Raw genomic sequence first — 23,802 nt, forward strand, 5'->3', positions numbered from 1 at the left:
TTGGAGTGCACACTCAAACCTTGTTTAATGGTTCTTGTATAGCTTTGTGCAGTTTTCTATGCATACACTATTTAAGGCTTCCTCATTAGATTTTCATATGCTGTAGCAGCCTTCTGCAATCTTGGCAATCACACTGACTTCGTATTTTATACCTTGCCTTTTCTCTTATCTTTGATCATGTATTACTCAACCAGTTCCTCTGCAAATGACCTTTTAAAATTTCCTCTCTCCGTTCAAATGTTATTGCTGTAGTTATGTACAGCTTTTAAACCTTCATGGTTTTTTTCCTTACTATTACTCTTAGGTTTGTGGGGTTTTTCCTTTTTATTTCTCCCAATACTTTCTCTGCTTAATTTTTACAGTTTTAATCCCTCGTTCGTAATCATAACTTAGTAGAAATTCAGTGGTTCAGTTAAAGTAACATTGAACTATTTCTGTGACACTGAAAATTAAGTTTTATTTATAATTGAGATTCTATCTGAATACACATGAAAGTAAAAGGTCCAGATTCAGCTCTAAGTATTTCCTTTGTTTTGACCCCTAAGCTCTGTCACTTTTTCTGAAAATTTCTAGCAAAAATCGAGTTTTGTTTATCTGTAGACTGCAAAAAGTTTTATTTCACTTTTTGATGAAAGATGCAAACATGCATTTTATCTGCCTCTTTCCCTTTCACCTAAGAAGTTTGTTTAAAAGTATTTTTTAATTGTAACATAGAAACAAGCAGCCTTTCCAATTGTTTCATCTTTTGAAGGAGAAAAGAAGTTAATCTACATTACAAATAGACTAGATTGAGCATAACATTTGTAGAAAAGATCCAGTTCCATTGCACAGTATGTAAGAGTAAAAAATAGATAAATCATAAGTTAAATTAATTTTTTAATTAATAAATATTTAATACATAATAGAAAAAACCCTGGATATTCTATTGTAGCTTTGGAGCAGCAGTAAATACAATTTTCAGTACTCATGTATAACAACAGGTGTGTTGTAGTGACTTCTTGAATGATCCCCATCTAGCAATGCTAATAATTCACTAGTGCATGCCTGAATAAGCATGCACTATGCACTTTTCTTTGGTAAATAATCCCCCATCAGATAGATAGGTTTGGTTAAGCAGCCTACACATCTACTGTTTGACAGTTAGTTAACAAGTGTTATCTGAAAAAACAGCATGTTAAATATTTTAGAAAAATGTATTAACATCCCGAATGTTGTCCCAATACTTCAGCAATGCCATGCACAAGTGCAGACCTTCATGCAAATATCTAAATAGGAAAAAATGCAATGTCAAACAAATAATATTTTTATAGCTGTTTTTAAATGTAAGCCTTATTGCAAGTTTTTTTGCGTTTGTGTGAAATAATACGTCACTTATACCATGTTACTAAGACATCCAGAGGGGCTGATAGTCAGAAATACTAGTAGAAGAATAAAAGAAAAGGAGATATGAAATAATGTAATATTGGAGCTACAGGCAGAGTCATTATTAGCATTAGAGCTAAAATGAGAACAGAATTTGAAGGAAGTTCTGTAGGTTATTGTAATGAAGTCCATCTCTTTATGTAGCTTTTCTGATGTGAGGATCCAAATGAATGTCCAAAAAGTGTGTGTTATTTTTGTTGAACTTTTGCAGTAGGAAGTTCCTTAGTATTGTTAATTTTGAGTGAAAATGGTAAATATTGTGTAGGAGACTTAAAACTTTGTGGAGTATCTTATTGACTTGAGAGCTACATGTGGCTCTGCTTCACCCAAGGCCTTGGATTTGATGTTCTTGATTTTTTCCAAGCTTGAGTAGTAAAGCATTGTTTATTCAACTCTAGAGGGAAAGAATTAAAGTATTCATATAGCTGCTTTTAATAACATAGACTACTACTGGTATATTTTTCTCCCATGAAACACTTATGTGGAAGCTGATTAAGACATTTTTGTACTTTTTACCACATTAATTTAATGGTTACATAGTTTTCCAAGAATATAGAATGATCTCATACTATAGCAGTGAAGCTGGGTTGTTAGCAATTGATTGGAAGATACTTAGTTGAAGGGGTAATAATGCATATTCCCCTGAAGAGGGGAAGAAATAGGTTTTCTCTAGTCATCCAATAAGGAAAAGGTGGCAGAACTAAGGTTAGAATTTTTTCACCATGAAATAGAGTTGGTGTAAATATATATTAATAAGTTAATTTTCCAGGTTAACTGTACCTGCTATCTTGCCGTTACTGCATTTTATTAGAAATAGAAATCTTAGCACCAGCTTATTAAACTAACAGTGTCTTCCAGCAAAGTTTGGGAATATGCGGTACCAAAGACAAGAAGTTTCAATTTGGACAGAAACCTTTTTCTCATTAACTCACTTCTTAAAATTCTTTTATTATAATTTCTAGCTGAATGAAATATTTTTTCCAAATAAAAAAGACCATGAATGAATGTTTGGGGGCTTGAAGCCAAGTGAGGCAGTACTTATTTTATGCATTTGAGGAGGGAGATGAAACTGCAGAAGAGCCGAGAAACCAGATTACAAAGCCAAGAAATGTAATCACAGCAAGCAAAAAAAAAAAAAAAAAGAAGCAGAAAAGTAAAACTCTAAATCCCACATGCAGACTTGATCTTAAACACTACTGAGAGTTTGGAGGCCCTTTTAGTAAATCTAGCCTGAGGCTTGTGAGAGGAATGGGTCTCAGACAACTGCAGGCACCAATAGGAGAAAAATGAAAACCATGTTAAAGATAAATGGGACTGTTCTGTAAATGTTAGAAAGTAGATGGTTAATTAAGACCAGCTCTCCAAGTCCAAAACCACAAAACTTAAAATGGGAAACTATTTCCAGAATTGCCTATTATGTATTGTTAAAAAAAATCTACAGTAAAATATATGCTTTATTTTATACATGCCTCTAGCTAAAAATTATTCTTTTACACTCACTGACAGAAGAGTAAGGCTGTTAATTCAAATCTAGATGCCCTAGAATTAAATTTAAAGAGCTGCAAAGTTTGCAGTTTTTGATAGGTCAGCCATGATCAACTTGTTCATAAGAGTAAAACTAGATGTTTCACTGGCAAGTTGGCTCATTCTCTTTTCACTCCATACTAACTCAGAAAGCCGGCAGAGTGCATCGACAGGACCGTCTTCACAATTTTTCATTAAAATCCGTCTGAATTGCCCATTCTGGCATGAGGTACTGGAGAACAGGAGATATTTATTCAGCAAGAACATGATGTCCACAATTGTGTTTAGATAGATAAGCAATAGAAGAGACATAAAAATACTCATTTTGTCAATATTATTCTGCATTTTGAGTATCCTTGAAAAGGGAGCGTGAATCGATTAGTGATAGTGGAATTTGCCTATTACAATGAAAATCACAGCTGCGAAAGATTTATAGGTGCTTCTTACCACAAGAAATCCCACAAGTACAGCAGTTTCACATTGTAACTGAAGCTATCCTGAAACAACCACCTTAAAATTTCTGCATCTCTGCCATTAATTAAACATATAAGCAAAAGAAGTCGCTTCCTCCATTCATAAATCTAAGCACGTTCAAATAAAATACTTCCGTATATATGGATGGTATAACTGCTAAACTGTAACTTTCTCATTTCTTCCCTAAAGTCCTGAACCGATAAATCGGCAAATTCAAAACACTAAGGCTGAGGATTTCTCAAAACCCATGCCTTGCCGTTCTTCAGTTTCAGCCCAGAGACCTTGCTCTTGGACCAGTCGTGTCAGGGTAGCGTGTACTCATTGGTAGGGACGCTGCGGGTCATTTTGGCCTATAGATGTGGGGGACAGTTGTTGGGGGATTTTTTACTCTTCTTTTCATCGTCACGGCATGTTCACCTAAGAGGGAGGCTGTGGCAGCTGGTGTCCTCTAGGAGGAAGGCTCTTCTTTCCTAGGGAGCAAACAGGTGGGCTAAGGGAAGACTTTTTAAAGGTGATGGGTAAGGGAATTTGCAGCACAGATTCGAGAGCCTGCAGCTCATGTAGAGGCTAGAACAAAAGTACTGAAAAACAGTGTTCGTGGTAATCTAAAAAGTAACAGATCTAACTTGCAAAGCAGCAGGTAAATCATTGTGTATAAACCCCTTTTCGCTTATTTTCTGTTTTCCCTAGATGTTTTGAGTTTTCGGTTTATATAGTAATGCAACCTGTTTTTGAATGGGGTTTAAAAAGTCTTTTGGATGACTTTGAGAGGGAGAGGTCCAGGCCAATTCTTAAAGCTGTGACTAACCTAGGGCTTCCATTACAGAGATAAAATTGATTATCTTGCAAGCAGTGCCTGGACACCAATGGAAAACCAGAGGGAATCACAGAGTACTGCAGCAGTGTGTTCCCACTGAAACAGGTTACTGATCAAATGGGCTGTCATTCTTTTGCTACTTCTGATTTCTGATGCAGTGAGGATGCAGTTTCTGAAGCTAGTTTAGGATGCAGCCCGATGTAGAGTATCAAGCAGAAGCAGAATGAATAGTGTAGGGTAGGTGGGGTTTTCTCTTTTTTGCCTTGTTTTTATACGTATAATTGTTTATGTATTTAAACACTGAGCCCTGGTCTAACTGCAGCTAAATCCAGCTGGGAACCTAGTCCTTACCTTCCTATGCAGTAACTGCAAGGGGGTTGTTCAGTGTGTAGTAGAACAGAACAACTGAATATGAAGAAATGAAGAAAATTAAGTACTGCTTAGGCCAAATGAGTGTACCAGAGAGCTCAGAGTTGAAAGAATTACAGAAAATGGAAAAAAAGGCATTGACACACAATTTCCTTCATTTCAGCTCCGAAATGCAATGGTGAATCGGAAAACAGGGAAATTCTCCATGGAAGTGAAGAAGACAGTGGACAAAGGGGTACAATGTATAAAATATTATTCCAGCTAAGTATAAAGCAAGCAGTTCATTTGTTTAACGATTTTTAAGATTGCCATAAATATGATTCACTGCAGTATATTTTTTTTCACTCACTAGATGTAAACATTGGTTGTAATTTTAGCAGTGACTAACCACTTGATCTTTTATACATTTCTTATAGCAAACTAACTTCTTCCTCCCTCCCCTTCTGACTTTCTTGTTCTGAATCTAGAAGCGGGTATTGGTGATGACAAATGACTACTATTATACAGACATCAAGGGTACTCCATTCAGGTAGAGCCGACCATAATAAATGGACATTTCATCAGACTCATTGGATTTGCATTTATACAGAGCTTGTGAACTCATTAAAAGCTCATCAGCAAAAGTTGACAATGAAATATCCCTGGACAATGCTGAAAATAGCAAGAAAAAGGAGCCTACCAGCATTCCGTTCAGCTCTTCCAGGGATGGAAATTTTGTGCAAGCTCACACAGGCAAACTCACAGTGTTTGTCATGGCTTATGTTTCATTAAAAAAATATTCAGTTGAGGTTCACGTTGAACAAAAGGCTTTCGCGAGTACTTGGAGAGCTATAAATACTATAATCCATTTAAGTAACTACATATTGAGCACCATTTTGATTTTTTTCCACAACAAAAATGTAATGTAAAATAAGATAGTATTTCACTTCCAATTTGAGGTTTGGATATTTTGTTTCTCTGAACTACCTTCAGTATATTTGTATAACTAAAACTGAGTAAGTCAGCCATGTTATTTTGGCACGCATCTTAGGAGAGAAAAAAAAAGAAAGGAAAAGAAAGACAGGAAGTCACTTAAAAAATGCTGATATTTTAATTAGAGATAATCCATTAATAAAAGAATATTAACTGTACCTTATGCTTAAAGCAGGACGCTGATAGTTGCAATACTCAACTGAAATTTTCTTCAATGGAACCATTTCACAGAACTTGAGCTACATTTCCACATAGTGAAAATACAGGCACATTCCTCTGATCTCTAATGCATGTGTTTATTCTTGTTAAAATTCACACATGGGTGGTAAAACTCAGTGTTTTTTTTTGTTTTCGATTGCTTTTATTTTGGGGGGGATTTGTTTTTTGGTTTGGTGGTTTGTTGGTTTTTTTTTTTCTGTGGCACTGTCATTCTTACCCTATTTAGTAAATGGATATGGGGCCACATGTATGCATGCAGTATGAGTTCTGATCCTTAGGACAGAAATATAGTAGGAAAACTGTCCTGCCTTTTTCAGCATGGTCTGTATCTAGTTTTGATGGGTAGGAGTGTAGATTCAGGAAGACAGCAGGGACAACATTTATTAAAATATACACTGTAGTGTCAAAGATGTTTACTGTTCAGCCCATTTCCAGATTGAGCTGTTGATTGCAGCATGTGTGCTCTTGGAGTTGGTGCCTCTATGTGTACTTAAAGTATCAGCCCATGCGTTTTCAGTCTTACTGATTACTGGCAGGTTCCTAGCCTGATATAATCCCCTTGAATGAATGAATGCCAGAAGGTTTTTTGTGTGTGTGTTCAATGGGAAGAGACATGGCATGCCCCAGCCAGTTCATTAAACTTGGATTGTTTAAATGGTAGACTAAAAACCAACCCCAAACCGGGTACATAACTGTTGAGAGTTTTTGAAGCTGAAGTCAGTGCAAAAAAAGTTAAACTAGCAAAAAACATGAATCACAGAAAAATTAGTCCAAGAAGAGTCATGATGCTGTTGTCACATACGAAATTCTTTTCCTCTCAGTAGCTCCATTGATTCCCACACTTCAGTTTCTCAACAGCTTAGTCTGATTTACAAAAAATTGTCTCCTTCATTGTAAGGCCATGGGCATGTTCAAGGCTGAGCTGCAGAAATCTCATGCTGGGTGAGCAGCAGTGAGCTTAGAGAGGCTCGTTTATTAGTTTGCCAGAGAATAATGGTTTACTGCACCTCTAAGCACACATAAATACAGCTGATTGTTGCAGACACATTAGAACTAAACCAGCATTGAAACAGCTAGTTGAACAATAAATATGATCAGCAAGGGTTTGGAAACAAACAGTTTTAAACTTAATCATAGTACACTAGCTGGAAATGTTAGAAATTAAAATAGCTCTGAATGTCTGTTATTGTTTGTCTCACAGATTTCAAGGTCTGCTTTATTTCTTTGCACAGTTTAGGTGTGGCTCTCTCTAGAGGACATGGAAAATATTTCTTCAGAGGGAATGTAACTGTAGAAGAAGGTAAGATACCTACCTTCTCATGTTGCTTACACAGTAGTTTTACTGTTGATTTGGTAGACCTAAAGCTTGCATGTTTGTCTGCAGATTCCATAAGGGAATTAGGTGACTTTTTTTTTTTTTTCTTTGAATATCTTTTACTTCATGGGATTTTTTCCCCTCATTTATATTAAGCATAGTCAGACTGTTTGTGAATCTTCTTTAGATGGGGATCATCTTCCATCCTCCTCTCTCAATGTTCCAGAGAATCGCTCAGCATCCAATGTTAATTATTCGTGGTGTTTTCTGAATGACATAACCGCTAAGAGCACTGTAATGGCTATGGCTTTTTTGCTCACAGACTATACATTACAAAATCTTTCAGATCTATAACTGCTTTGGGCCTTGTCTACAGGGATTTACATTTTGCATTTTTGTAACAACGGTAGAAGTAACCAGGGGAGGAACTGTTCTTTCTTTATGGTTTTACTTTTTGATAAGCCCACAATTAAAATGAGTGGAGGAGTCGGCTGTGAGTGGTGATAAAGCTGTTTGGCAAAAAACATCACCAGATCAAAAACAAAGGTTCCTGAAGATGAAGGAGGAGCAGAGGCATTTCAGAAGAGTGAAGAGAGGTTTGAGAAGTTTTAGCAGTTGCTGAGCAAAACATGTTTCAATACAGGAATGCTTTCCGATTTTACGCTTAAGTCTCCATTTCCAATTCTGGTTCTTGTTTTGTCACTGATGGTAAGCAAGATAGTTAATTTCTTCAGGTCTTCATTCCTCAGCTGTATGTTGGGACACGAATATGATCCTGTACCCAGGAGAGATCTAAAAAGAAATGCTTTAAAGTTTGAGTCATTTGCACAGCACATGCATGTCCAGATAGAAAGAGAGCACAGCGGGAGACTTGGAGCTGCTTACTCTCCAAACTGTTCCCAACATACTTCTCACCTATTTTCTTTAATCCAGCCATAGGTCTCAGCCACTCTGTCTGATATTTCGTCCCGAATGCACCACCAGAAATGTTAACATAGCCATAACTAACTGTTCCTTTTCTCCTGCTGTTACCTTCACTGATTCTCTGTCACTGACACCTCACTGTCCTCCCCAAGAACCATAATTATAGTTCCAGTTTTGTCTTCCCTGCTTTCCTGAATCACTGTAGCCCTGTCATTGTTTATTATGTACCTGGGGGTTTAAACCCAGACCATGCCTTCTGAACCCTGTTTGCTTATTGTCTATTGATAAGTGTTTTAAGAGTTTTTAAAATTGCCAAAGTACATTTTTATTGTGCTATATAACTAATTATGTAGTTCTTATTTACAAGCATTTGCGTGACTTGTTAGTACAATAAGCCTATTCTGAACAGTCCCGTAAATTGCTGTGTATGTTCATGGGCTATGTGCTTAGGTTTTGAGGGAATTGTTCTTTTAAATTTTTTTTTTTTTTTTTCAAGAGAAAAAGAACAACTCTCATGAAATGAGAAGAATGTCTTTTAACATAAAGAACTTTACTAGCCAAACTGAACAAGGGAGTACAAATAGGTGTCTTTTACCATTGTGTATTTCTCTTTGCTCAAGTTTTCTTCTAAACGTCAAATATATTATGTGAGTAATTTGTATGAGTTAAACATATCAGCACAAAAAAAGCTTTTCCTACCTTTTCAGTTTTAGAACTGATTTAGTTGGCTTTTGCCAGTTTGTTAGACCCTGAAGTGTATTTGAACATAGTTTATTGTGATTTATTATACTGTGGTAATAATGCACTTTCCAAGAAGGAAGGGTTTATGTTATGGAGTGTATGTAAATAACCATCTGTTACTCAGACTGCTCCCTAAATAACCCATTATTATTCCTGTTGCAGGTTTACATGATTTAGAACACCCTGATGTATCTTTAGCAGATGAATGGTAAGCCTTAAACAAAGCATGAAATTGATGTCTGTTACCCTTCTTGGTTTCATATTGTTTGTGCTTGCTGAGCCCAACTCTTTACATTCAAAGACAAAGAAAGATCATGCTTATACATATTAACATTTTAATGTTTTGACAACATGTTCACAGGTCCTATTGCAACACTGACTTACATCCTGAACACCGTCAAATGACTCAATTAGAAGCAATTAAACGCTACCTCACAGGAAAAGAGCCATTGCTCCAATGCAAGTATTTTGTTAAATATGCATGTAGTAGGCTTTATCCTAGCTAAAAACTGTTGTACTGAACCTTCCACAAAACGTAAGGCTATTTAGTTTAGCCAGTGAAAATTAAGGTTGGATTGCATGACTGATGTCACTTTAGAATTTCATTTGGGTTTGAGATTTTTCCAGGGTATCAGTAAAGTTATTGATGATAACAAATTTCTGACTTTTACAGTAAACAATATACCTGAACCAAAAATTCACATTTCTATTCAGATGCTGTAGCTACACTATGCAATATTATCGCTCCCTCTGGTTTTATAAGTTAAATGGGATTGGTCTGAATCAATCCTTGCATCACGCCTCTGAAGAATATGCCAGATATGAGTATTTTAGGGAGAATGTGTATGCAATTAGCATTTCTGCACTGCAAAGCAGAATAAAAAAATTCAGATGGATAAGTGCATATTTTGTCTGTTTGCAGAAATGTAGAGCTTTTGTGGCTGCTAGTAGGCCCAATTGTCTTAACCTTATGTCATGAGCCAATGCAAGCATTATCTAATATGTACGTGAATGTGTTACATGAAGTGGAGAATAATTTTTTGTTTTTTAATCTAAAATTGTTGTTAGTGCAATTAAATGATATATGAAAAACTGTGCTGTGGTAAAATACCATGTAATATTACATAGTAAATGCTTAATAGTGCAAAAAGTTTGAATGCATATGACAGATAAAATATAGTACAGTGTAAAAAAATTATTCTTTAGTCATCTAAAAAAATTTCCCTATGTATGCATATATGTTTACTGATTTTAATATATTGTAATAGGTGATAAAGAATTGATCCAGGAAGTTCTGTTTGATGCAGTCGTGAGTGCACCAATTGAAGCTTATTGGACCAGTCTAGCATTAAATAAATCAGAGTAAGCAAGTTTTGTGTCAGTCATGGGTGAATTTTTAATAGTTATGTTAATGAACTGGTGGAATATCTAAAAAATTCTGATATGCATAAAAATAGTATATTAACCATTTAATCCTAAATACCACCAATTTTGAGTTCAGTGTTAAGTGTTCATTTTGCAGTGTACATCATGATGATTAGCTATAAGGATACCCAATTTTCACAGTATAACAAATGAAATTGTATACTAAGTACAACTTAGAGTTCCAAGTATTTCTAACAAACAGTTTAGCGTACTTGAGAAATTTAATGCAAAATCTACCAAAATTGTTGATGGAATTGGTAATTTGTCTGAGAACAAATTATATCTAGAAAAACTTGCACTGGTAAATAATTTCTTTAATCCTTTTTCGGTTTGTTTTTGTTTTCCAGAACTAACTGGGATCTAGTTTCCTGTTATAGATAATCAGGAGATTAGCTGGCCCTTTTTAGAGTTTATATGTTTTACTTAATTCATTTGTTATGATGTACTAAGGTGTTAAATGACAAGAGGTTATATATATTAGAGAAAACAGGTGTTAAGATTAGCAGTTTGCATGAAATACTGTGGTTGAAGGGCAATTCTGGAGATTATCCTGATTAGTTTTTGCTAAATTTGAACCATTTTTTAAGAGTTGAATGAAAAAATATATTGCTGTAAAGCACATAGTCATAGTGAATGAGTAAAATCAATGTGATAAAATCTGATTCATCAAACTAAGGATTATCCTGTCTCCTCTTAGAAGATAAAGGTAAGAAATTGTTGTATGCTAGTATACTGTAGACAATGATGAATTCATATAGCGGCATAAGGTTTCTTGGAATCCTCCTACACAATGAAATAACAGATCCAGTAAACACAAGGAAGTCAGCTGGGGAGAGATGCTAGCGGGAGACTTTTGATCCCCTTTCATGTTCTGACTTATGCTTAATGAGACTGGCCATTTACTGAAGAATGAAGTATGAGATAGCAAGATGGCTAAGGCTGTGGTCCTTGGTTTTGTGGTGATATGACTGAAGTTGTTGTAGCCATACGAGAACTAGTTTTAAAGTAGCTAGCTTGGTACAGAGTTGAGCCTGAGCTACCTGCGGCAATTTTTTCCTAGGGTCTAGAGGCTAAAGCCTATCCTGGTGGCACCTACATTTGACTCTGAGCTAGCTGTTTGAAATCTAGCTTAGTTTTTTTTCATGCTTGAGCAACAGTCACACCTATGACTTGAAGCATAGATGTACTGCAGAAGTGTTGAATGCACTGGGAGCAAGATCTGGAATTCCTGCCCATCTTGAATCACTGGGTGCCATTGGTTATTAAATAGTTGGTATATAGCTATGCCACACCTTTTTATTCTATGTCTTCCATATAATTCCTCCCCACAAATCCTGCCAAATTCACTGTCTTTGACTTCTTAGTGGCTCTTGGTCTAAATAGCATTTCTACATTTTCCAAACCCCACATGACTTGAACTTAAACCCTGGCATTTAATAAATAAATAAATAAGGGAATTACACTTAAAGTAATCTTTCTCAAAAACGTGTACATTTGTACTTTCTGTGACCAGTTATATAGCTTTATCTGTTTACTCTCTGGAAACATTATCTTTGCTTGTGTTCTGTTGTATTTCAGGAACTCTGACAAGGGAGTGGAAGTTGCCTTCCTTGGAACACGTACTGGACTATCCCGTATCAACCTGTTTGTGGGTCCGGAACAGCTTACTAATCAGTAAGTAACAAAGCTATGCTTGGCAGCCATGTGAGAAAAAAAATTTAAAAATGTTTATTTTTAGGAAGCCCATCTACTGTTTCTTCCAGGTTTTTATGCTGGCGCGCTGAAATACATAGAACAAGTTAGAAAGATTTTATAGGATCCCTTAGAATCTTTCTTCAGCTGGAACATTTGGAACAATGAGCTATTTTACACTTGTAGCCCATACATTTCCTTTTCCCCCACTCCCTTGGAGTTAGCCTCACATCTTTATTGTTTAGAGCAGACTTATGAATATGCTACATCTGCAGATGATGTTGTTTGTTTTTTTTTTTACTATCCTATCTAAAAACAAATATCAGTAGGCTTTTTCAGGGATTTTGCATCATTGTTGTGGAAAATTTTTTGGTGTTGAAATAAAGCCAGGTGACAGAAGTAGACTGGGTGGAAGAGTAATCAGGAGATCTCATCATTCAGGAGTTTCCTATTTTGCTTGGAGAAGATGTAATCTAGTGGAGGTACAGGTTTCTTAAAATGGAGAGCTATAAAATAAGGTCCCATCGTTAATGACTTTTTCAGGCAGCAATTTGATAGTGTCAGGCAAATCTCTGTGCATTATGCATGTAAAAGAAAATCTGCACTTGATGTTTATGATAAACTAAGTTTATTGGATATAAAATTATATGGTGCTTATCAGACCACAAAATATTGTTGTGGTGTGAGTAGCCTGACAGGTGAGATCAACAGCAGCACAATTTGTTACTGTCAAACAGCAAATCAGAGCAATAGTGTGGAGACCGTACTTGCTCTTTTCACTGACACAAACTTTCCTCTGTCAACGTTCCCTGAGATTATTGAAGAATAAAGTATGTAGTTGTCCACTACTACCCCTTACATATTATTTAGAAAGTAGGCTGTTAAATTACTTTTTTTTTCATTACTTAAGAGCAACTGCCAGTGGCAGCAAACTACCAAATCTCCAATGCCTTTTCCACATTGTGCAGTTCACAGGTTTTGCATTGTGCTGAGAGAAAGCGGCTTTTTAGACTAAGCATTTTTATTTGTACGCATCAGTACAAATGTTTTTAGTGGTACTTAGAGGCACTATTTTTTTTTAGTACTTTTTCCATCCTTCACAAAAAAAGCAGTTGAAAGTGTGTCACAAATAATTATTAGGGGCTAAAGTTAACCCTTTTGTTGAACAAATGGTATAAGAAAAACTGTCCAAAACCATTTTATTTCCCAAAAGATTGCATTTTGCTTTTTCTTGTCTTTCAAAGCTAGAAACTATTGTGTGCCATACAACAAACTACAAGTATTTTCTTTCTCTGTTCTTCCTCAAGAGATTTCCTGACAGCTGAAGATAAGGAGAACATTTTTAATGCTGACCATTTTCCACTCTGGTACAGAAGAGCTGCTGAGCAAATACCCGGGAGCTTTGTATATTCAATCCCATTTAGTACAGGTCTATAATTTTGTCATTCTCTAAATGCTGACCCTTATATGATGCTGAAAGGATTCCAAGTATGTCAGTACCCAGTGGGCTTTGTAACTCATCTCAAATCTTAATCTAAAATATGCATTGAAATTTGCAGCTAATTTACTGGCCCTTTGACCAGGTGCATCTTTTACAGGGCTCCAAGTGAAACCCCGAGACGTGGTGTAACAGTTTTCATTTAATATTTGCACAAGCTGAACTTACAGCCTAGTACTTTAAGTGAGACAAGTCCAACAGAGCAAGTGTCCGCAGTAATGAGAAGCCCTACGGGTTGTCATATTTGTTGCCACTTTAGCAGAGAAGGCGAAAATTGATTACTCGTTTCAGTGTTTTAAGCTTGTTGTTGGGCTGCTGGGGAATTTTGAAATGGCAGTGCCATTATGTTCTGTGCATACAGAGAACATGATGTTGACTGTCTTATTTTCTGAGCACTAAGTCCGCATGGACTGTTATTTCAAATCAGGGGAAAAGAGCTCAATTTCTTCATTCTGCAATATGTTATTTCAATTTGATTTTTTTTTTTTCTTAATACACCCTGCAGAAACTGCAAACAAAAGCAATGTAGTGACAGCCAGTACTGCTATTCAACTTCTGGATGACAGAAAATCTCCAGTTGTTGCAGGTAAAATTATTGTAGTTTATTTGTTTTGTTTATTTTTTAAAGCGGTTTGAGTTCTTCACTTTCTCTTTTGGGGTAGCAGGAATTTAATGTAGGAATATCATCTTTTAAGAAGAGGGGAGGAGGAAAAGAAGCAGTTGCACCTATAAGATGTAATAGAATGTCTTACTGTAGAGAACACTTGATGCCTCCTCTCTCTAAGAACTTGGTCCTTTATTGACTATCCAAGCTCCCTGCCAGCCATGGAGTTTGATTTAGTGGAAATAACCATTGTCAGTGATGCATTTTTAGTAGACACAATTCTATATAATCATAAATCAGACTATCTTAAGGAAAAGGAAGTATAAGAAAGGACTATCTGATATGTAAAGGTTCCACCTAGTCTTCAGGTTTGAAGATCCTGTCCTATAACAAATGATACAAGGTGGTCATTTTGTCTTGATTATCAGAGATGTGATTTGATCAGAGCATATAAATTGAATAATAAAGCTCTACAGTCTGTCAGCCAAGAGTATAATGGTGCCTAACGACTAGAAGGTGAAGTTTGACAACTACAGATTAGAGATAAACCATACAGATTTAAAAATGAGAGTAATTAATTTTTAAATTGTCGGATGTTCCTCACTGAAGTTCAGATGCTTTTCTAAACAGTTTTCTCTAGTTCCCAATGGTTACTGACTCGACAAAGGAATTATTTAGAGAAGTCTTGTGGTTTATTATGCCAGAAACTGAGCTCTCTTATCTCAGGGAAAATTAGGTACCTACCATACAAAACAAGAACCATCCTATTTTTCTCATATTTAGAGAATGATTTAAAATGCAGTAAGATACAGTGAATACAATCCTGAAAGAGCAAGAGTGTGCCAGGTAATTGAGAAATCTCTAATCTGTTTCCTCAAACACAGAATATCTCCACTGATAATAGATTTTATAAGGTCAGTAGGAAAGCACCCTTCTGACTCCGGTTTGCGTGAAAACGTTCTCCACAACTTGTTGAACTCTTCCATAATGTAACAGGAAATCCTAATTATGACTTCATACTCTTGTTAAAGCATGAACCAGCATTTATAAACTAATGTCAGTGCAAATATCTGCAAATTGCTGAAGATGTAATTCAGGCTTTTCACTGTACAGTGAAGAAGGTTGATGTGTTATTTCTAGAATGCTCCATTGTTTGGAGTTAGCAAAAGGCTCATCGTGCAGTTTACCATCATCTGTAAAATGTGTAGGGTTAATAGGCATCCTAAAATTTATTCTTTTCTCATTAGTGTTTGCACTTTAGTGTTGACTTCGAGGAGGTATTGCATATAATGAACTCTAATACCGTGTCAACAAGCTTTGGCATTTTTTTTTGTAGTAATTGTAAAAGAGAGAGGCAGATGTTGCTTCCATTTCCCTAATAATTATGTTTAATATTGAACATTCAAAACTACTTGGGTCCCATACTTTCTGTCTAAAATAAAGACAGGGTCTTTAAAGCTTTTTAATACCAAAGCATGTAAAAGATTTCCATGATATCTGTAAATGCATAATGCCATGAAATATATGAGCAGTATGTTTACATTCTGAAGCACATCAGTGGTTTTTTACTTTTATTTCTGTAAACTTTAGAAACTGTGCACTAAATATTTTTTTCAGCATGAAGCATTTTTTAAGAATTTGCTTTGAATATTTTTCCCTTCCCTCACAAGAGGTTGCATGCTTTCGGGTTGTTTGGTTTTGTTTTGGTTTTTGTTGTTGTTGTTGTGGGTTGGTTTTTTTTTTGGGGGGGGGGGGGTGGGGGGAAGGGGTAGGGTGGCTTCTTTGGATCTGTACAAACTATTTTCCATGAAAGTATCACTCAGCCAGCTACAGCCATTCAGAGACAAACAAGTATATGCATTACTCTTGTCCTCTTTAAGTTGGAGGTCATAAATGCAACTTATCAGTCCTACTTTTTCCATCAGAAAACTTTCAACAGAGTACCCAGCATCTAGTTCAATTTTTAGGTTTTATTATAAGGTTGGCAATATTCTGTTTTAAGCAAAATGGATTTGGAGGCAGAAACTGGAGCAGTGGTAAAAGGGAGAAGTTTGCAGTTTTTATTAGGCAGACTTGGGAGACTAAAGTAGGATTATGGGTAACATTTTCAAATACCTACATCGAAGTTTAAATTTGGCCAAAATGTCTCATTTTAATTTGTGTGAAGTAAGTATTCCTCATCCCCATTTGGTCTGAGTGAATTACAGAAAGCAGCAGGATGGGATACACATTTCATGTAAAATCACTCTGTTCCCTAGAGGGATTTGACTGAAAATAAAGCTGTGCCAGAATGTTGTTTATTACAGATCGCTACACGAGTTTAAAACTGGCAGAGAGAAACTAGAACATTACTATAAAATGGAAACCTGAGTTAGACCTGTCCACAAGGGGGAAAAAAGGAACAAAACCAACTCTTTCTACAAAATCTGCAGTCTCTTCTATTTTCTTTGTATAACTTTATTTTTTTATTCTGTTTTTGTGGAAAAATATCAGTTATAACAGACTTTAAATGCAAATCTACACTAAGGTTTATTGCAAGTAGGGAAGACTCAACTCTTTAATATAGGCAGAAAATCCTAAAATCAATGAGTCTCCCGACTCTTACTACAGAGAAATTGACTGTCACTGCTGCTGTTTCACTATCTGTACCTACTAATACCAGTTCACTGTCAAAATGTGTTTGCTTATTGGCAAAAAAACATGTAATTTGTTTTTAAAATCCCTCCTGCCTCTTTCAATTGAGATTGTGATTTTTTTTTTTTACTTAAATGAATGCAATTTTCTATAGAAAGTATGTAAGAAGGCGATAAGTCTTTAATATATAAGTGTAGTAGCATCATATTTGTTCCTGTTTATACCGAGTTCAGTTTATTCACAGGAGAGAAAGGGAAATAGTACTGAATGCAGGGGTTTTTTAGATTTAAATACATTTATGCTCAAAATTGCTTTGTTTTGGTGTTCTCTGACCATGTCTCCTATATCAAGTTTACATTGAAATGTGAGTTTTTTTCAAACTCTCTATATTACAATGTGCAGGAGAAAAAAGATGGTAGAATTTTATTTTTTTATTTTTCTCAACATGGTCTAAAAATTGTAGAATCACCCTAGTCTTGAAATTCCATGAGGTCCATGTAAGATCAGTATTAATTTTGGTGACCAGGATGAAGCCAGTCAATATAGGATATCTGAATTTAGGTAGTAATCTAGCTATGAAAAATGAGGCAAATTAATACCGAATTATGTTTTCTGATGCTCACGTGAAAGGCAGTACATTTCACACTAACTGTTCATAGAATTCAGCGTTATAGTCTTGTATTTGATACTGCATGACAAGTGAACTCATTTCAGGTCCTTTATTTGAATCTCTACCTTCAAGTAGTGTATATATGGGCATCTGGATAAATGTGGCATAGGATTTGTATATGTTATGCACACGTTTCTTTTTATTTCTGTTTTTGGGAGAAATGCGAGGGTTTCATCCTTCTGAATTTGTTAAAATAAATTTTCAAAGATACTGCTCACCTAGACAGTTCTGGGCAAGAGATGGGGACAGAAGCAAGCAAATGAAAGTTGTCATGGAGTAAAGTAGGCTCTAAAAAATGAAAAATGTTTCTCTCTTGAGATTTTAAGAGAGTTGAGAGAATACATGGACCTTCATAGACGTACTTCCCTATTAGATGCTTTTTAGCTCAAAAGCTACAGTACAATATAGGACCTTAAAAGCCCTTTGTGTTGAAAGAGGCCATTGCTGTTCACAGAAAACATGAAAATTAGCCCCTCAGGATGTTTAATTAAAGATAATAGAACTGACATAATCTTCTTAGGGCAAAAATTTATTAAAGAACACTGAAGAAAATGTCTGATGAAAATTGTCAAGTTCTCTTAACTTTTCTTCATAGAGCAAGCAGAACCTCGATTTTCAAGCCTCATTGAAAAAGTCCATAGCAGTGCTTAGTAAAAAGCTCTGGACACCTAGTCAGAAGAATGAAGGATTAAATCATACACAGGCACAGTCTTTAGTCTCATAGTCATTTGAAATTTAGAGTTTGAAGGAGATGAGGAGAAGTAGTCCGTTTTTGTTTAATGCAAGGCTGCTTAAAAATTCTGAAATTAAGTACAAATTTTCCGTAATTCTTTTGTGCCTGTTTTTGTGCAGACTAGTTATATACATAAATGGTTGAGGTTGGAATTGACCTCTTGAGATTATCTAGTCCAATCCCAGCGGACCAGATCTTGAGCAGAAACTTGAGCTAGAGGTCCGGTCAGATCTTGAATGTCTCCACAGATGGAGAGGCCGCACCCTCGCGGGGAAACCTCTTCCAGGGTTTGACCACCCTCACAGCAAAACAAAACAAATTAAAACCCAAAAAACAAACATTAAAAAAAAAAAAGGAAAAAAAAAGTGTTCTATCTTTCTCTGAAACCAGGTCCATGTTGCAAAGAGGTATGCACATTTGTCACAGAAAGACCGTGAAATGTGCCTGCATTTCTAGTATGCAGGACAGAGAACAGCAGTATGATACCATGTGAACATGAGTCTTCTTAAAGATTAATAAGATTACTGAGTGTCTGTATATCAGTCCTGTCATTTTAACAAATGGCCATGCTGTCGGTTGCAAAGGACCTAAATACATAGATTTGAAAAATGAGCATATAAAAAGATGGTCCTACTCCGAAACCTAGTTTGAATGTCATCAGCATGTTCTTTCCACGGTGGAAAGGTTGCAGCAGAAAATGGTTTAGAATTATTAGATATAACTAGATATAATAACTAGATAAGAAAAACAGGTGGGTTTTTTATTACTGTTGCCACCTATCGATAAAAACGTAGAATTGCAAAGGAGTTTTGTTTCTATGATACCAAAGTACGAGGAAGGAATATCTAAAGCGGTTTCGTATTTATTTGCTGCCAAAATGCTTTATATATGATCAGTTTTGTATTGGACTTCCTCTTTATCGAAGTTGAAATTAGGACATAGAAAACACTAAGTGATTCCTCCCTGCACACATGCTTTTTAATGGTCTCTCAATCTAAATCAAGTAATATTTTAATTTGTTCGTTTTAAAAACATAAAAAGCTTTACCAATACAGTCAGACCTGTAGTTTCTGAAAAGAAGCAAGCCCTCATTGCTCTATGTCAACTTAACTGGAATAGTAGATTAATGGAAGCTCAGTGTGGCTAAATAAGAGAGAAATGAAAGTACTCCAGTAATCTGAAGATTTCTCTTAACGTAATTCTGGAAAGAAAAGAAATCCGTGTTGTTCTTATGTACAGGCATCTTTACAGTCATTTTCTATCAAAGAAGAATGATTGCCTGGGATGTGCATTCAAGCGTTGCCATAGCTCTGAGAATCTAGCCTGACTCATTCTTTTCTGCTGAAGCTACATAAAAAGAATGATTGCAGTAATTCCTGTTTGGACAGAAGAGGAAAAATGAGTGCAGAAGGAACCCTGTTTTTCTTCACAGTTGCAAGCTTCTTGATTAGTGTTTTTGTTTTTCTTCTGTGTATTAAGCATTCCTCATACAGATGGCCTGAAGATCAGGCACTCTCAGAATCTTCTGCGGCAAAGGTTACCAAAAAGTCTATAGCTCTTGTGAGAATACTAGACCCATAAGGGTCAGATTCTGCCATTCATAGACGTGTTGAATAATAGTTATACTTTGTATGTAGTCCTTTCAAGAGAATAGATTTACTGTTAATTTCAGAATCATTAAGGATGGCCAAATTTTTCTCACAGCCATTATTTTCTGCTGCCAAGCAGTAAAAGCCTAAAAGAAAATAGGAGATACTTGCTGCCACTCATGATTCTTATCTTTACATTGTGTCTTGTCTTCATATAGGTATGTGACATGGAAGGTTCCAGGGAATCTGTCCTTACATGCATGGCAGGTGCATTTAAGTCCATAGTAGATGTAGATCATGGTTAAGTGTTATTTTATGTATATATTATTTATATTTAAATATTCACTAAAATATATTTTTAAAATATAATAAGCAGGCCTTTGTAGTCAGATGTAGGAGGTCTTAGTGAATCTGAAGAAAAGGCAGCCTACTTCTCTTGTATTCCCTAACAGTTTGATTTTAAATGCTTTTAGTAAAAATCTTTATTATGCAAACAAGGAATATTATGTTTTATACCGGCAAACAAACTGTCCCAAGTAAAGCCAGGATCTTTTCCCTTTCCAGTATTTAACTTCTCAAAGTTGATCCTTTATTTTTGTAACCAGCCCATATGCAAGTTCAAGTTTTTTTCTCCAAACCCTGGTTAGAGATATTTTTTTTTTGCAAGTGTCCTCATCCATCACCTTCATTGTTCTCCTTTTTATATGATTTTAAGGACAAACACTAGTATAACAATAAATTCAGTTATTCCTTGTTAAATATTCCTAGTCAAGATGCTAAAAGCCCTTAGGTACTTTGAATGACACAATTTGAAGATTTAGGTTCTCCTTTTTGTTTCCCATTCATAATCTAAAGAAGATATGGTAAAGATTTCATTTAATCACTAATTTGTTAAAAAGAGCGTGCAATATTGAATGCCTCTATTCTGGCCAGAGGAAAGTGACCCTGATGATCCTGCTGTTTAAGATATTTCAAACTGTGCCTTGAAAACAGGAAAGATCCAATACCTCATATTACTTTTAAAATACAAATCTGTCTTATTGAGGCTGGTCATACTTCAGTTTTTTAATCTTCCTGTATGAATCAGCCTCTACAGAACAGCAATTTGAAAGGAAAATTTGTGAATATACCAGTTTTCCAGTAACTGAGGCTTCTGGTGATCTAGGCTTTAAGTAAGGAAGATTCTTTTATAATTTCATGGAGGAAAATGTGCATATTGTATCTGAAAATAAATGCCATTACAACACAAAAATTATGTTCTTCATCCTTTTCTTTTTTCTTTTTTTTTTTTTTTGTGTGTGTGCTAATAATTGTGTGTATGCAACTTCATTCGGGGGCGGGGGGGTGAGCGAATTCAAATGGAGTTTGCGTGCACATCTCTTTAAACAAGATTCTAGAACATGCTTTGAAAAAGTGACTCCCAATAATTTCATCAAAAGTAGTTTGAACTACTAATATTTCTAGGAGTGACAGATATTGTAAATGTTTCAGAAATAGTTAAATCTGCTATTGTTACAATAGCACATAGAGTAAATATAGCTGCTCTGTACTGCTTATACTTTTTTCTTCCTTTTTTTCTCACATGTATTGCTTTCGTATTACTATATTATTAAAAACATTCAAGCAAATGTCACTGTCATACACAGTCCTTAAAATTTATGATACCATCTATAAAATTGCATTTTATTATGAAGGCCTAAGGGAAAATGAATATGTCATCATACTGACACACCAACCAAATTCTGAAGTGTTTTAAAATAGATGTTTTCCTTGTCAGGCAAGACAGTGATTTACTTAATCTCTACTCCACATTATAAGCCACAGAAGATTATATTCAGCAGTAGCATTTAGTAAATCCCTCAAAATGCTTTTCATGCGTTGGTGGAAAACCACTGGTTTATGTTTTTCCAGAGTTTCTTGTTCATTTTGAATATTATCTTTGTATTCATAAATCTAATGTTAGTATATAGACTAATGTTTTCAGTTTCAGGAAAATTGAAATGTGTATTTGTACAGTCTAACATTAAACGACTAACAGACTCAGGTTAGGAGCCATGACTTGGGAAACATAGTTTATAGGTAATGCATGGGGAGAGGTAAGCTCCTCCACAGAATGCTTCAGAACGTGGGGTAAAATCCTGCCTCTCTCCATTGACTGAACAGGGAATCTGAAGTTAGATGGCGTATTCACAACCATTCACACATTTGTATTCATTTGTATTTGTTCTCAATTCATTTTACCATACAGAATTAGTGTGTGGAATAATTGAATAACAGGGCTTTTAAGATAGTTCTCTGCTAGTGTTGGCTTCAGAATTTAACCCCTCTTTACTTCTTGGGCTTTCCTCACCACTTTTCTCAGAGAATCTGGGGCTCTGATGGATTAATTAGAACAGTATCCCAACATCTATAGTATAGACATGTATAGTAAATTGCATAGAGCATTCTGCTCTTTGCTTCTGTATTTCTACTTTGCTGTTGGGATTTTTTGGTTGGTTGGTTGGGTTTTAGTACTATGTAATTTGGGTAGGAGGAAGATCCTTGTGATCTAATAGCAATCAGATTCTAGGGGCATTTTGCCAAATAATTCTGCTTCTGGCAATATAAATCCCTGATTGCAGAACAAGGCAGCAGATAAACTGTCAGGTCTTTTTGAAAATGTCAAATAATGCTGTGCAAGTATGAAGCTGCAATTACATAGTACATGAAGACATTAATACCAGTTTAAGTACTGCGGACTAACTCATTTATTTTTCCCCCAGTAGGGTATGTTTCCAAATGTTAACAGTATGTTCTCATGTGCTTGTTGTGTCTTGAAATGAGGATGGCAGCCTTATGCAAAAAGTTCAACATATAGTGTACATAGCCCTGAACCATTGGAGGATCCCTCTGTAATCAGTAAGAGGGAGCAACCGCAGCTTTCATTGGAGATAGTTATGAAATACATAGTTGTTGGTTTGTTTATTATGTGTTTCTACTTCCTACTCCTTCTTGCTGGTGGTGGGCTTACTGCCACTTCCAGATGATGGATGTTGCTGCCTGTCTCATCTGGGGAGCATACAGTCACGTTTCAGGTAATATAAACCCAGAAAGTGCCAAGACTCTCTTATGATTATTATTACTACGCCACTTTCACCCATGTTCAAAGATCAAAGTTGTAAAAGCAGGCATACTTTCTGGATGCTTAACTAAAGCCCCTGTGTCTTTGTCTTCTGGCCAGCAAGATAGATGGTTATTAGTAGCCAACAGTTGGTATTTTTCTGTTAATGTTATTAATGATAGATAAGCTATATATAATGTCACTAAAAGTTCTACTTTGATCTTTAACAAGAGGGATCCTGATTTTGTCTGGATGTTGTATTACTAGGGAATAATGAAGCTCAATTTTGATTGAATTTTTGCAAGCTCTGGATGGAAAGATACATATGGCAAGAAAGTATGTTTCATTTTAAGCTTTGTTTCTTTCAATGTAGGTACTAAAGACATTTTCTGTAAAGAACATTGGCATATTGTACTTAATCTCTGTTCTAAATTGAAATTTTAGAAAGCCTCTTTTTCTGAAAACTAATATGGTGAGCCTTTATATGAAAGACAGGAGTACAACAATATGTGTACTTTCTCTCTCTTTGCAAATACCTTGCAGAGTAGTGTGTCCTGATATTTTGCTGACTTTGGGAGTAAGAGTGTTTTTCACAGAGGTTAGAAAAAAAATACTGTGCTCATTATAATACCTCTCATGAGATTGCTGGAAAAACAACAAAGCTTTCTCAGGAACCTTTATCTGAAAAATAAATCCGTGCAGACAACTTATTTCAGTGGCAGATGTCCATTGCTAAGCTTTATAAATTAAGGGCAGTTCTGTGGGGAATCCCTAGATCCAGTCTTTTACTTGTTGTAGTCAATAATTGTTATGCACAATAAATTGTGCCTTTTATCTCTTTTTCAGTAGTCAAATGTTCTGTTTCCTCTACTGAAAAAAAAATAATAAATTTGCATTTATTAATTTAAGCAATTGAATCAATACTCTTATCTATTGAATGTCTACTATTAGCTTATCATCATAAGTAACTGGAATTTGTTAATTGCAAACACATTTGTAAATATTATATATAGTCTTATAAACCTTAAATGAAAAATTTCTCTGGGAATTTTTGCTGGGATTTTTGCTGGTTCCCCTCCC

The 23,802-nt window shown here is 35.5% G+C and overlaps 1 protein-coding gene across 1 annotated transcript in view; it reads left to right on the forward strand.

Annotated features, from left to right (window-relative positions):
• CACNA2D3 (calcium voltage-gated channel auxiliary subunit alpha2delta 3) overlaps positions 1 to 23,802 on the forward strand; it is a 479,329-nt gene that overhangs the window by 374,149 nt on the left and 81,378 nt on the right. Inside the window, exons 19-27 of the mRNA XM_049826767.1 lie at positions 4,770 to 4,841; positions 5,074 to 5,135; positions 7,030 to 7,097; positions 8,940 to 8,985; positions 9,139 to 9,236; positions 10,046 to 10,139; positions 11,781 to 11,876; positions 13,202 to 13,323; positions 13,898 to 13,978. Of these exons, the coding sequence (XP_049682724.1) occupies positions 4,770 to 4,841; positions 5,074 to 5,135; positions 7,030 to 7,097; positions 8,940 to 8,985; positions 9,139 to 9,236; positions 10,046 to 10,139; positions 11,781 to 11,876; positions 13,202 to 13,323; positions 13,898 to 13,978 (739 nt within the window). The remainder of the gene's footprint in view (positions 1 to 4,769; positions 4,842 to 5,073; positions 5,136 to 7,029; positions 7,098 to 8,939; positions 8,986 to 9,138; positions 9,237 to 10,045; positions 10,140 to 11,780; positions 11,877 to 13,201; positions 13,324 to 13,897; positions 13,979 to 23,802) is intronic.

The sequence above is a fragment of the Accipiter gentilis genome, chromosome 23 (genome assembly GCF_929443795.1).
Source record: "Accipiter gentilis chromosome 23, bAccGen1.1, whole genome shotgun sequence".
NCBI lineage: Eukaryota > Metazoa > Chordata > Aves > Accipitriformes > Accipitridae > Astur > Astur gentilis.